Here is a 15,499-nt window from a genome sequence, read left to right on the forward strand (position 1 = left end):
TTGCAAATAAAGAGCAATGAACGTTTCTTAAGTATTTCCAGACAATGCAAATTAAATATTTTTTATATGTTAATAGGATACCCTCACTAAGTAAATGTTGTATTAAAAAAGAGGTGTGTTGCCTGAGGATAACGCCATAAAATGGCCTTATAAACAATTAATAATAAATTGCAAATAATAAAAAAAATAACGATAATAAAATGAATGGTGGTGATATTGCAAATAAAGAGCGATGAACTTTTAATATCTTTAAAATTAAATATATTTATCACATAAATAAAATTATGTTAATAAGATCCCCTCACAAAGTAAACATATAGATAATATCAACCCTTTATGGCATAGATTATTTATTTTAATAACATACATTTAATAACATACATTATTGTAATGTGTCTAATTACAGCCTTTAAGAAATGTAGTGCTGTGCACCATAATATCATACTGTATTATTATAACTGTTGCTGTAATTATTATTCAATATTTGTATTATTTTCATATTTTTCCACACTGCAGATGCACTGCTTTCTGAATCCTCCCCCGTGACCACAGTCGGCCTGCAGCAGCCCGGCGGCACTCTGTGCTCCATCTGCGCAGACAAGGCCACCGGTAAACACTACGGCGCAAACAGCTGCGACGGCTGCAAAGGATTCTTCCGCCGAAGCGTCCGCAAGAACCACGCCTACACCTGCAGGTGAGAACTGGACCAAGACAAATTTACTTCCTCATTTACTAACATTAAATATATTAGAGGGCGCAGAGTGATCCATCAGTCTAAAGCAAGAGATTGTTGGTTCGAATCCCAGTCATGCAGCTTGCCATCAGCTGCCGGAGCCTTGAGAGAGCACAATTGGCCTTGCTCTCTCTGGGTGGGTACAGTAGATGGCGCTCTTTCCACTCATCACTCCTAGGGTGATGTGGATCAGCACGAGGCCGCATCTGTGAGCTGATGTATCAGAACCAAGTCGCTGCGCTTTCCTCCAAATGCGCTGTGATGCTACTCGACAATGCTGCAATGCAAAACATATATATAAATATTATATAGTGTCATATTATATTCAGTACGGCTGGATAATACTAGTGGATCTCAAAAAAATTTTATGTAATTGAAAAGTTCATTTCAGTTCAGTAATTAAAAAATGTGAAACTCATATATTATATAGATGTATTAAACACAGAGTGATCTATTTTAACATTTATTTATTTTATTGTTGATTGTTATGGCTTACAGCCAATGAAAACCCAAAAATCAGTGTTTCAGAAAATGTGAATTTTATATAAGATCAATTGGTACGTTTGGCAGTGTGGGCAGTGTGCCAAGTCCTGCTAGAAAATGAAATCTGCATCTCCATAAAAGTTTTCAGTAGCAGAGGGAAGCATGAAGTGCTGTAAGATTTTGTGGGAAAACAAAACTGCACTGACTTTAGACTTGATAATAAAACACAGTGGATCAACACCAGCAGATGACAGACATGACTCTCCAAACCATCACTGATTGGTGGAAACTTCACACTAGACCTCAAGCAGTTTGGACTGTGTGTCTCTCCACTCTTCCTCCAGACTCTGCTCCCTTGATTTACTTTAAATGAAATGTAAAATTTACTGATGATCAGTGATGGTTTGGAGAGACATGTCATCTGCTGGTGTAGCACTTCATGCTTCCCTCTGCTACTGACAACTTTTATGGAGATGTGGATTTCATTTTCCAGCAGGATTTGGCACACTGGCCACAGTATTGCCAAAAGTACCAACTTGTCTTGGATAATATTCAAACTTTCTGAGACACAGAAAATTGTAAAAGTGTGTTTTCTCTAAAAATCTTACAGCACTTCATGCTTCCCTCTGCTGACAACTTTTATGGAGATACAGATTTCATTCCTCCCCTCCTCTCCTCTCCTTGATTCCTTCACCTTCGTTTGGGCTTGGAGAGGTGGAGTAGAAAAGGAGGAGGAGGAGAGGAGGAGTAGCAAAGGTTTTTGGATTACAGTGGAACTGGTTTTACAGCTTAACAATGAGAGGAAATGCTATTTTCTGGTTATTCAGGGTTTTCTTTAGCACATGCCCAAATATACACACAGAGCCACTATGCCAGGGGTGTCCAAACTTTTTTTGTTGGGGGCCAGAAGGAGAAATATATTTGAAGTCACGGGCCACACTAACAAATAATGAAATATACCACTTTAAATAACACTTTTTTCCTGATTATTTCATTTACACACCATTTTACTTGACTTACTATCTTTATCTTTGACAGTGCTGTGTAAATTAAGATTTTTCAAATTGATGTTTAATTTCATGATGTCTCTTAATATTAAACTCCTTAATTACGGCAACTTTTAGACTTTGGCCTGTTTTTCTGCGCTAGAAATGCGCACCCTCTCCGCTTTTAGACTCTTTGGCTCGTTTTTCTGCACTAGAAATGCGCACTCTCTCCGCTTTCAGACTCTTTTGTCCCGTTTTTCTGCACTAGAAATGCGCAGTCTCTCCGCTTTTAGACTCTTTGGCCCGTTTTTCAGCGCTAGAAATGCGCACCCTCTCTGCTTTTAGACTCTTTGGCCTGTTTTTCTGCGCTAGAAATGCGCAGTCTCTCCGCTTTTAGACTCTTTGGCCCGTTTTTCTGTGCTAGAAATGTGCACTCTCTCTGCTTTTAGACTCTTTGGCCCGTTTTTCTGTGCTAGAAATGCGCACTCTCTCCGCTTTTAGACTCTTTGGCCCGTTTCTGACACCTAGCGTTCAAACTTTGAATCTCACATTATAAAAACCTGCTTAACAGCGGGCCAACTTTCATTCTATTCCTAAAATACCTCGCGGGCCGCTCCAAAAAAGAAAACGGGCCGCAAATGGCCCGCAGGCCGTAGTTTGGACACCCCTGTACTATGCTATTCTAAAAGTGTGACATACATATCTTATAGATAGTGCTGTATGAATAGTTAATGTGAGAATTACAGTGTGTGTGTGTGTGTGTGTGTGTATGTGTGTAGGTTCAGCAGGCAGTGTGTGGTGGACAAAGACAAGAGGAACCAGTGTCGATACTGCAGGCTGCGGAAGTGTTTCAGAGCTGGCATGAGGAAAGAAGGTGATTTTATATTTTTAAATAAAATTTTAAAGACTGAATTCATTTTGAAGCCAATTTATGAAGTTATAAGAAATGATTCAGAATATGAAGGAACACATAAGGAATCATGTAGTAACTTAAACATGTTAAACAAACCAAAATACTCTGTGAAGAAGTATTTAGGTGCTCTTTTCTGGAAAGCTGTTAACTTGTGGTTTTCTGAAGCTGGTAACTCTGATGAACTATTGCTCTTCCTTTTCTGGGGCAGTCCTGATGAGAGCCAGTTTCATCATAAAGTTTTTTGATGGACTTTGCAGTGACTGAACTTAAGGTTACTTTCAAAGTTCTTGAAATATGTTTGGATTGACTGACCTTTTTTTGTAAAGTAGTTGTTGCTTCTCATAATCTGGATTAGAACATTACTCAAATATTCACTATTCACTGTATACCTGTAACTCTACCTCTTCATTACTTTACTTTAACTGATGCTCTCAAACACTTTATTAAGAGACAAGAAATTCAAGTAATTTACTCTTGATGAGTTCAGCACAGCTGTTAACTGAAAGCCTGAATTCCAGGTGACTCTACCTCATAAAGCTGACTGAGAAAATCCAGCAGAGATGGGCAAAGCTGTTATGTAAGCAAGAGGTGCTACTTTAAAGAATCTAAAATATAAAACATATTCTGGTTTGTTTAACACTTTTTTTGTTTACTGAATAATTCCATATGTTTTTCTTCATAGTTTGATTAACTTTAGAAATAATCTACATTAATCTACTGCAGAACATTTAAAAATGAGGGGAAAAAATGAATTTAAGGTGTGTCCAAACTTTTGACTGGTACTGTATATAATTTACACTTTTTAATTTTCACATAATAATATATGATTTGCTATTTGAACTTTTCCCACTATTTAAAACTTTCAAAAATGGTATCAAACATTGTATAAATAATAATAATAATAATAATAATAATAATAATAATAATAATACAGTATTACAGTAGTAGCACATTATATAACACAGCCAATCCCCAAAGGAAGAGCCAGGCAGGTGAGAGCTGGGTTAGAGGGAGGTGGGCATCACCTGAGAGAAGGTACCCCTCATTAGCATTAGCATTAGCATAGTCTCTCTTCAGTTAGTCTCTGAAGCTGAGTGACTCAGGCAACGTTCACATTAAAAGCCTCATTGCTCAAATCTGATTTGTTTGCTCAGATCAGATTTGGCTCAGATCTTGATGGTTCACATTCACAAATATAAGTGATCTGTATCTGTGTGTAATGTGAACAAATCTGTCCCTGAAACGCTTCACACACTCACATTGATACCTGTATAAACGTCTCCTTCTCCACCAACAACAAAAAAACTTTTATTAGAGAGACGAGAGACTCGTAGCTTTATAAAGGGTTATAAATGGATGAGTTAGCAGCTCATATGTGGAGCATCTTTTGCTGGAGTGGAGAGACAGTAAACAGCTGCTCTGAAGTTCATGCTCAGGTCGAGGAGGTAAAAAAAAAGGCCAGGTGGTTTGCTTTTGCTGTTTTTTGCAGCTATGGCTGCACAGCTGCATCAAGAGATGCAGTGTTGGTACGAGAGAGAGAAGCACGTAGCGCTAATGCTAATGCATAAAAGCAAAAAGACACATGAAATCAGATTTGACCATTCACATTTATGTCGCGTGTGCATCAGATTGGATTTGGCACGTTCTCACAGCCAAGAAAAAATCTGATCTGAGTCACTTTAGCCTGCTAACGTGAACGTAGCCTGATTTGCTCTGTGTAAGCCTAGTTTATCCTCTGGCTGCTGTTGAAAACCGAGGGGGAGAAAAAAACAGGACGAGGAGTGCCGTGAATGGTCTTTTCATATCAATAATTAACATGCCTGAGTATGGTCAAATATTTACTAAGGTTTATTTGAGCTTTATTTTGAAACACATGCATCCCACACTGCCCAGTCTGAGAGAATGTTATGCAACCCGGTGTGAAAATGTATGGAATTGAGAGCTGTAAAAACGGGGCAAAGAGTCTAAAAGCGGAGAGAGTGCGCCTTTCTAGCGCAGAAAAACGGGGCAAAGAGTCTAAAAGCGGAGAGAGTGCGCATTTCTAGCGTAGAAAAACGGGCCCCCAACAAAAAAAGTTTGGACACCCCTGCTCTAGGCTGTTTTGGTTTATTTTTTCATAGTTTTTGACAGTTTCTTTTTTTTAGGTTTTATAACACAGTAATTATATCAGACAGACACATGCCCTGAACTCTTTTACTCCAGAAGACATACGGCTACATATAATCATTTAAAATGTAAAAGGAAGCAGAATTGTTACATTTTCCTGGAACTGATCATGTTTTGGTCAAAAAAATTTTTTTTGTTTTTGTTTTTGTTTTTTTTTACTTATTTTGAATGTATAGACTTTAAATATATTCACACCTAAAATATCTTTTCAAAAATGGTTAGATTAGAGTGTTGAGTGTGTGAAGGCACTCCTGAGTAATTAATCTGAGGACATAAGGTGCGATTTTGGACGTATAATCCGTCCATAGGGTTCTAAGGGTTAATCTTGTAGGCCTATGGGATTTGACAATGCAACACTGACACAGTCTGTTTTCGGTACAGTTGGTGAAAAAAATAAGGAGGCTAGGCATTCTGTATAGCCTCACCTTTCACCAGGGTTCTCTCCTACTGTAATCCTGAGAGACAGTACGAGCGCCTAACCCTGCGAAACCCTGTTGCTTCTTTTATTGGTTCTTTCTCAGCTGTACAGAACGAGCGAGACCGAATCAGCTGCCGGAGAGAGAACCAGGGAGTCGGCACGCTGACCATCAGTGTTCTTCTGAAGGCGGAGGCCAGCACACATCAGGTACCAAACCTGCGCTCTGAAAGAGAAAAGCACAAAAGAGAATGAATGACTAGCTTCCTCTTCTTTAACTAAAACGCGAGAAAAGTATCTGTTGAAGTGATCTGGGAAAGACTAGAATATGCTTTAAGAGCTTGTAGAAAAGCAGCCATTAAGGAAATCCTCAGAGACAACAAGATCCATCCCGTGCCTTTGGTTACCTCTGGTAATGGAGGAATGGAGGAATTGCCTCAGGACTCAATTTGATCACAGCCTGTTTAATTGAAGCGCATGAGCTTGGAACCAGTGCCAGAATTCAGAGGGATTTCTCCCCCAAAGTGTGATAACAACCACGCGTTCACACCACACGCCAGACGAGCACACGGAGAACTAATTGGATGATGGACCAATGAGGCACAAAATGAGTCGGGGATGTTTTCCATTGGGGTCTAATCCGTATTCCGTATTCCCAGATATAGAGGTTATAGTGCTTAGAAATCAGGGGTTCTCAACTGCTTCTCAGCCCGGGACCCACATTTTCTCATGATCATTAAAGTCACAACACACTTTCATATTTAAATGCACATATAAATACATAAATGCATAATAATTGTATAGATAAATAAATGAATTATTAAATACATTTTGTCAAAAAAGTAAAAAAAGTACACTTAAAATTATACCAGGGATCTAGTTCCATATTTCCATGCATGAACCTTTATTTGGGTCTGTTTCTGCATTTCTGCATTTATTTATTAATTTATTTATATATTTATTGATTGATGCATTTTATACATATATTCATTTATTTATTTTCACATTTCTTCATGTATTTATTTAATTATTTATTAATTTATTTCTGTATTTCTGCATTTGTATGTTAATAAGGTAGGCGGTCCTTTTCTTGTTCTAATACAGGATTGGTTAACCGGTGAATCAGACAGAAGCAAACAGTTACAAACTATTCTAAAGGTTAGGCTCCACAGAAATACAGAAATAAATGAATTAAGAAATAAATAAATAAATACATGTAGAAATGTTAAAATAAATACAGTAAATTAATAAATGTATGTTGAAATAATCAATGTATAAATGAAGAATTACAGAAATATATAAATAAATGTAGAAATACATCAATCAATAAACATATAAATATATTAATAAATTATGTTTTTATTAATTAATTAATTAATTTATTTATTTATTTCAACATATCATTTATTTATCTAGTTAATTATTTCCACATTTCTTCATGTGTTTATTTATTTATTTCTATATTTCTGCGATTGAATGTTAATTAGGTAGGTGGTCCTATTCTTGCACTAAAGCAGGATTGGTTAAATGGTGAATCAGAGAGAAGTAACTGGTGTCTAACTACTCTAACATTGGCTCCCCCACTCCTGACATGCAGAAATAAATAAATTAAGAAAGGTGGAAATAAATTAATTAATACATGTTGAAATAATAAATAAATACAGAAATATATAAAAAAAAATACAAATACACCAGCCAATAAATATCAAGATATATAATTAAATAATGATGTATTTATTAATTAATTTAGTTATCTATACAATTATTTATGCATGTATTTATGTATTTATTTATTTGTTCATTCATTCATTTATTGATATGTGCATTCATTTTTTATACTCATGTCATTTTCGTCCTTTATACAAAGCAACTGATATAACAAATATCTTCCAATTTAGGCATAATAACAAAAAGTGTGAAGTTTTCAGTATAAAATAAAGGAAAGAATGCTTATCCAGACTTGTAAAGTAGAGTTAACACCACTGTCTCTTGGTTTTATCTGCAGTATATATCCCTGGTGCCGCTGGTGAGCGATATGAGCAGTAAGAAGATCGCTCGCTCCGGTGACGTCTGTGAATCTATGAAGCAGCAGCTACTTCTCCTGGTGGAATGGGCCAAGCGCATCCCAGAGTTCTGTGATCTGCCTGTGGACGACAGGGTAAGCAGTAATGTAATATATTCACAGCACTGTATATACTGTATATCTAAATGTGTATATGATTTGATGTATATGTGGCTCGCAAGCTTGAAACATCTGGCCCGTGAGGTTGTTTGAACTATAATGAACGATAATAAAAAAAAATACAATGCTTCTCTGGTGAGCTTTTGTTTACAATCCTCCCCTGTCTCTCTTTGTTGCGCTCGGTGTGACTTTAGTTTCCGCCCGTTCTTGTTTTTCCACCGGTTCTTGGGCTCCCTATCTCCTTATAAGGGCGTTTTTTTCCTGGCCATGTCCAAATTCACTAGGCGGGGCAGCGGTAGTGTATTGGACCATGATCCTGACAACACAGGTTTGATCCCACATGAGGAGCGGTGTGTTTATTTTATTTTATTTTTTTTCCCTTTCTTCTTGGGTTTACCTGCTTTGAGATCAACTGTTCTACAATTGGGTTCAACAACCCTCTGGGTGGAGAGCTTACTAGTCTGTAGCACTCCATCCCAATACACTCTATTTTCCAAAACAGATTTTTTTTTGTGGCCCGCCACGTAATGGCTTGGAAAATATCTGGCCTGCGGCCAAACTTAATTTCCGACCCCTGTTATAGGGAAAGTGTTTAAGCAACTGTTTCTCCAAGAAGATTTGAGAATGGGTGTGGAAAAAAAACTTAGAAGATGTTTTGGAAAAAAAGGCAGAAAACAGCAAAAAGGAAATGCCACAAAATGGCACTTCCTAATAAACAAACTAAAACACAACCAAACTCAAAACTGGCTAAGCACAACTTAGTCCTCCCTTTTTGCTTTCTTTTGAGATCTTTTCTTTTCTTTTTTGTGGCTTTGTTTTCAGATCTCTTTCCTTTTTTTCAGAGTTCCTTTCTTTTTCTTTTCTTATACCCTCTGGTACCGGTAACCTTTCTGCAAATGTGAAAGAGTGAGGTCTGGTTTGACTAGGGTTTATATAGGGTGCTGCATAGGTGCAGCTGGTTGACGCTGATCACCACTGGGTATTATGGGAGTTGGAGTTTTGGGATCCAACTGTACCATTTTCTCCCCTACAGAGACTGTAAAAAAGATGGACGCCGTGTCGCCGTTCCCATTCATTCAATGAAGCTAAAATCTTCCGCCATGTTGGCGATCCTGAAACCCGAGTCTGTAGAGCGCAGTAGAGACCAGAGGATGGAGATAGACTGTGGGGAGACAGCCTACTCATTTGAATAACTCCGCCCCTGAGGGCTGCCTCAACAGAGCTATACACAGTCTATGGTCCGACCCATACAGTCATTGGTCCCATCCTGGCTAGGTGTAACCCAGCCCTTTTACAAACCAATAACCACACCTTTTTTGAATAGAGCTGAATAAATTGACAATATAAGCAGAGGTTACACTAGCTGTTGCATTTAAATAATGGAGGTTGCATTAAAAAAAACGGGATTGAAAGTTGTCTGTTTTGCCATGGAAACCTATGGGGATGGGTGGGGTTACACAGCTTTCTGCAACCGAACAGCAGGGGGCGCCCGACCTGTGGTGGCTTCACTTTTGAGAGACGATGCTCTCTCCAGTTATAAACAGTCTATGCTCCCCTATGTCTACCAGCCCAGCAATGCCAGCAATGCCCATCACAGTATATGACCTCTCTGTACTCTCTGCATGCAGGTATGCCTGTTGCGAGCTCATGCCGCCGAACATCTCATCCTAGGAGGGGCTCGCCGCTCGCTGCCCTACAGCGACATCATTCTGCTAGGTAAGCGCGGCCTCCTGTTTAATATTAAACCATGTCACATTTGTGAGCAAAAATTACAGCTATAATTTATCCTCTCAGGAAATGACTTCATTATTCCTGTGAGCGGCCCGGAGCGGGAGATGTCCAAGCTGGCGGCACGTGTGCTGGACGAGCTGGTCCGGCCTCTGAGAGAGCTGGACATCAACGACACAGAATTTGCCTGCCTCAAGGCCATCATATTCTTCGCTCCAGGTCAGTCCGGGGTCATTTCCATGCACCCATTAGCTCACCCTCCTGCTTTTTCAAAGCAATGTCTCTGCCAGGAGCTGCCAGGAGCTCTGGTCCACGTCCTCGGCACACGTGCGCCGGTCTGAACAGGCTGGTTTCACTGTGTTCTGTGGAAAACTATTAATATCTGAGAAGCTTCTGGCAAAAATATGCAAGTTCTAGCTTTTATTGCCTCTTGGCCAGAGAGGGTGATTATAAGAGCAGAGCCAGGTCAGGCAAGAACATGCAGCCAGAATGAGTGCAGACGCTGAGGTCTCGATGGAAAGAACTGCTTCAGCAAACACAAAAAGATGCCAGGAACTGTCCTTCACACTTTTCAGACCTCAAACTGTCAATACACAAGTTCCAGCATGGTCAGGCTTATTGTGGTGTCTCAGCATTTTTGTGCATCACCTGTTTTTTAAATTATTTAAAGGAACAATATGACCTAAATTACAGAAAGTGCAGAAAATGGCTTTTGCAGTCCAATTTCAAAATGTAAAAAAAAGAGAAAAAAATCATCTGCCCTCCCAATACTCCTCGGATAGGACCTCACATGGGTTGCCAGGTTGACAACATTGAATCTACGTGAACAAGTTCAAGAATTTTTTTTTACTACTCACTATTTTTGTTTTATACTCACTCCTGTTACTGGCTCTCACTCCTGTTACTGGCTCTCACTCCTGTTACTGGCTCTCATTCCTGTTACTGGCACTCACTCCTGTTACTGGCTCTCACTCCTGTTACTGGCTCTCACTCCTGTTACTGGCTCTCATTCCTGTTACTGGCACTCACTCCTGTTACTGGCTCTTACTCCTGTTACTGGCTCTCACTCCTGTTACTGACACTCACTCCTGTTACTGGCTCTTACTCCTGTTACTGGCTCTCACTCCTGTTACTGACACTCACTCCTGTTACTGGCTCTCACTCCTGTTACTGGCTCTCACTCCTGTTACTGACACTCACTCCTGTTACTGGCTCTTACTCCTGTTACTGGCTCTCACTCCTGTTACTGACACTCACTCCTGTTACTGGCTCTCACTCCTGTTATTGGCACTCATTCCTGTTACTGGCACTCATTCCTGTTACTTTTTCTGTTATGAGTAGCAGAAATGAGAGTGATTTCCCCAAAATGTGTATTTTAAAAATAAACAAATAAACAGATCTAAGAATGAATTTAGGTAACAGGACAGAGTAATGAGTTTGAGCTCATCAGTCACAGATTACAATAAGATTAAATATACAGAAAAACTAAAGAGGGCACTTTGGGAATTTTGGTCTTCCCGTGATCTTCAGAAGAAACAGCTGTTGTCACTTCCTGTTGTAGATGTGACTTCCTGTTGTAGATTATTCCAGATGTTTTAAATGATCAGGGTAATGTGTAACGGTAACAGGACTGAGTGAAATCAACTAAGGGACACAACTAAAATGTGTATTTTAACTTAAATACTATGGATTTATTATGAAAAAATATATATTTTTAAAGCATAGATGGAAATTGAAGTCACACAAAAATGCAAAAAAATTAAATGTATTAATTATATTTCATGGTAAAGTTTATAGTTAGAGAGTAGGGTAACAGGCAGAGGTGGGAAAAGTACTGAAAAATTGTAATTAAGTAAAAGTAAAAGTACCCATCTAAAAATCTACTGTAGTAAAAGTAAAAAAGTACGCAATTAAAATGTACTTTGAGTAAAAGTTACATACTTACTTTTAATTATTCGATGTAAAAAGTACAAATCATAAATTAAATAATTATTAAATTAAACAATTTGGACCTTTCAGGCAGTATTTGTTCAGACCACCTCATAAAACATTTTCAAGAAAAAGTGACATTTAGGTTTCTATGATCCACTTTTTTTCTTGATACTGATAAAAAGGTAAAACATTTGACCATACATGTGACTATAAACTGTATTTTTATCGTTTTGCAGTTCATTATTATTTTTTAACTTGCTATTGCTATGCTTTAACTGCTATTTACATGTTTTTTTTTTAAACACCCAAGCAGATTGTTTAATGTTCCCAATAAAAACTTAAGAAATTATCATTAAAAACATGAAATCATACAAAAAGAATGTTGGTCGGAGCATGCACAGTGCCGTAAAGAAGCACATAACGATGGGTAGCATAACTCGAAAGAACACCTGTTCCAACGAGCTGCGCACACACAGACCCCAGGCTACACAGCTGATTCACATAGCATCTCTCCCGCTAACCGTAATAAACACTGCACGAAGAAGTTCAGCTGCGCTGCCATGGAGAACAAAACTCTTTTTTTTTTTTTAGACAATTAGTTTCTTCCCAGCATTTCATTTTTTACTCAGTAACGGGGAGTTTTCCAATGTAGCGATGTAAATTACTTGTGTCAAAATGTACTTGAGTAAAAGTAAAATTACCTATTTTAAAAAATACTTTATATAATTTAAAAAATTACTCATAAAATCTACTCAATTACAGTGACTTGTAAGTAATGTAATTAGTTACTTTCCACCTCTGGTAACAGGTAACAAATGCTATTTTTTTCAGTGTTTTTAGTAGTTTTTATTTTTTTTTTAATTACATATCTTACTTTTGCATCTTACCTCCTGTTATGTTTCGGGTCAATTTGACCGGTCTTAAAGTTTGAAGATCTATAAAGAGAAAAAATAGTTTTAGGATTTTTTTTTTTTTTTAGTATGAAACTTCTTCTGCTTGTCTTAATTAGTATAGTCAACATATTTGCAACCACCCTCTGCAAAAAATAAAGCTAAAACAAAATTGCAATGTTATGTTTCAATGTTATGTAAAACTATTGTTTTATATGTTGGTCTTTCAAAAGTAATAAAGATTAATGAAAAACGAGTGAATTATCCTAATTATACCATTACCTGTTAGAGGTAAGGAACACCATTGCACTAAATATTGATAGAATAATTAGTAATGGAGTTAGTAAAACAGACGTCCCAAGTTGCAAAAGTTGATTTCAGGGAGGTTAACAGCACAAACTTGCACACAAAACTTGCACACACATTAAATGATAACGAAACTTTACTTTTATTTTAATTAATTTTACTTTTTTTTAATTAAATTTAGAGGTGAAATGAGTTTTAGATTTTTTCTTTTTGGAAGGCCCTGCCTCTGCTTTCCCTGCCTCCGCCATGATCTGCTTTCTCTCACTCACTGAACAAATCCCGTCTGGGAGGGGGGAAAAACACTGCCCGCCCACACTAAAAAATGATTGGCTGTCTCACAGACTCTCTGCAGAGAACAGGCCAATCAGAACCCTCTCTGTTTTCTCTCTCTCTCCTTCCCACACGCGATTAGAGAATAAAAGTCTGTGGCCTGTGTGCGCGTTTGGTGCGCTTGTTCTGAATTCCGGGAGATTATATGTGACTCGCGGGCATCAGGGAGCCGCTACCGAAATGCGGGAGACTCCCGCAGCTTCAGGGAGACTTGGTTTGTCTGGTAAAAAAAGTATTTACACTGCTTGTTAGGATTTTTTTTTTTAGTTTTAGACATATTTTGGATAATTAAACAAACCCTGGAACACCATTGCTGTTCCTGACAAATGAACATAATAGGAGGGTTAATAATAAAATGTATTTTTTTATTGTGTTTTTGTGTTTCCTCAGACTGTCCAGGACTGGAGAGCTCTCAGATGGTGCGCAGGCTACGCTTCCAGGCCCAGGTGCTGCTGGACGAGGCGACCTGTGAGCAGCGGGGTCGTTTCGGGGAGCTGCTGCTGCTGCTGCCTCCTCTGCAGAGCATGGCCTGGCAGATGGTGGAGCAGCTCCAGCTGGCACGGCTGTTAGGAGAGGCCAGCGTGGACAGCCTCCTGCAGGAGATGCTGTTGGGCGAGGGAGCAGCGAGGAGAGCTGAAACACAGTCATCTACAGCCGCCGCAGGTACCAGATGCTAATACACATGTTTAACATCTGCCATTATTGCTCCAAAGGTCAGTTTAGAACTGAGTGGCAACAGTTTGAGACAAAAGTAAAAAAAAAAAAGTACTGCCAATGATATTTCCAAAACACCATAAGAAGACTTTATGTAGATTATTCTTGAATTATTACATCTGTGGAAGGCTTGGGATTGCCAACACCTGTATAAGTTGTGACGTGTATCTTGTAAGTAGGGTTCACTTACTTTTGCAAAAAAAAAAACTTTGTTGCTATCTCGATACTTTTGTGCACATAGAGCTTGATTCTTACAATCTATAGGCGATCTTTCAATCACGGACCGTACAGCTTGATTTAGGTTGTGTCAATCTGTCTTTGCTATCGTAATGCTAATGCTGCTCCAGCAGTGCTAGCCAGGGTTAGCAGCAGGCTACTCACCTCTGAATTGCAAAATAGCAATAGCACGGTTAGCGGCTCATGCTAATAATGCTCCAACAGGGTTAGCAGCAGGCTACAGGTCGATAATACTCACCTCTGAACATCAAAAGGGCTAGCACTTAGTGGCCAATGCTAATGCTGCTCCAGTAGCGCTAGCCAAGGATAGCAGCAGGCTACAGGCTGATAATGCTCACCTCTGAACAGCAAATGAGCTAGCACTTAGCACGGTTAGCGGATAATGCTAATGATGCTCCAACAGTGCTAGCCGAGGATAGCAGCAGCCTACAGGTCGATAATACTCACCTCTGAACAGCGAAAGAGCTAGCTCTTAGTGGCCAATGCTAATGCTGCTCCAGCAGTGCTAGCCGAGGATAGCAGCAGGTTACAGGCTGATAATGCTCACCTCTGAACAGCAAATGAGCTAGCACTTAGCACGGTTAGCGGATAATGCTAATGCTAATGCTGCTCCAGTAGTGCTAGCCAGGGTTAGTAGCAGGCTACAGGCTGATAATACTCACCTCTGAACAGCGAAAGAGCTAGCTCTTAGTGGCCAATGCTACTGCTGCTCCAGCAGTGCTAGCTGGGTTAGGAGCATGCTACAGGCCGATAATATTCACCTCTGTACAGCAAATGAGCTAGTACTTAGCACGGTTAGCAGATAATGCTAATGCTAATGCTGCTCCAGTAGTGCTAGCCAGGGTTAGTAGCAGGCTACAGGCCGATAATACTCACCTCTGAACAGCGAAAGAGCTAGCACTTAGTGGCCAATGCTAATGCTGCTCCAGTAGCGCTAGCCAAGGATAGCAGCAGGCTACAGGCCGATAACACTCACCTCTGAATGGTGAAAGAGCCAGCATTTAGTGCAGTTAGCAGGTAATGCTACTGCTGCTCCAGCAGTGCTAGCTGGGTTAGGCGCATGCTACAGGCCGATAATATCTACTAATAATAATCTACTATTTACTATTTACCTACCATAATCATAATCATAACTCCTCTGACCTTATCTTAGCTGCACTAGATGTATATATATATATTTTTTTTTGTATATTTTGCTTATCTATTTCTCCGTCCTTTCCTCTGTGTGCTACTGTAACATTGCAAATTTCCCCATTGTGGGATTATAAATATAAAGGATTATCTTTTTTTTGTGTGGTTAGTGGGTAATGCTAATGCTGCTCCAGAAGTGCTAGCCATGGATTATCACTATAACTTCAGAACACAATCACTACACAGCGGTAAAAACAAATTCAAGGAAGAAACATTAAATACCTAAAACATAGACTTTGACCGCATGTATAATTATATGTGTGATTATGTACAATTTCTGTAGGTTTAAATTG

At 39.0% G+C, this 15,499-nt stretch overlaps 1 protein-coding gene across 1 annotated transcript in view; it reads left to right on the top strand.

Moving 5' to 3' along the window:
* hnf4b (hepatic nuclear factor 4, beta) overlaps positions 1-15,499 on the top strand; it is a 33,927-nt gene that overhangs the window by 12,987 nt on the left and 5,441 nt on the right. The window contains exons 2-8 of the mRNA XM_022670084.2: positions 517-694; positions 2,982-3,076; positions 5,803-5,906; positions 7,702-7,854; positions 9,507-9,594; positions 9,673-9,825; positions 13,455-13,727. Coding sequence (XP_022525805.2) covers positions 517-694; positions 2,982-3,076; positions 5,803-5,906; positions 7,702-7,854; positions 9,507-9,594; positions 9,673-9,825; positions 13,455-13,727 — 1,044 coding nt within the window. The remainder of the gene's footprint in view (positions 1-516; positions 695-2,981; positions 3,077-5,802; positions 5,907-7,701; positions 7,855-9,506; positions 9,595-9,672; positions 9,826-13,454; positions 13,728-15,499) is intronic.

This window comes from Astyanax mexicanus, chromosome 16 (assembly GCF_023375975.1).
Source record: "Astyanax mexicanus isolate ESR-SI-001 chromosome 16, AstMex3_surface, whole genome shotgun sequence".
Taxonomy (NCBI): domain Eukaryota; kingdom Metazoa; phylum Chordata; class Actinopteri; order Characiformes; family Acestrorhamphidae; genus Astyanax; species Astyanax mexicanus.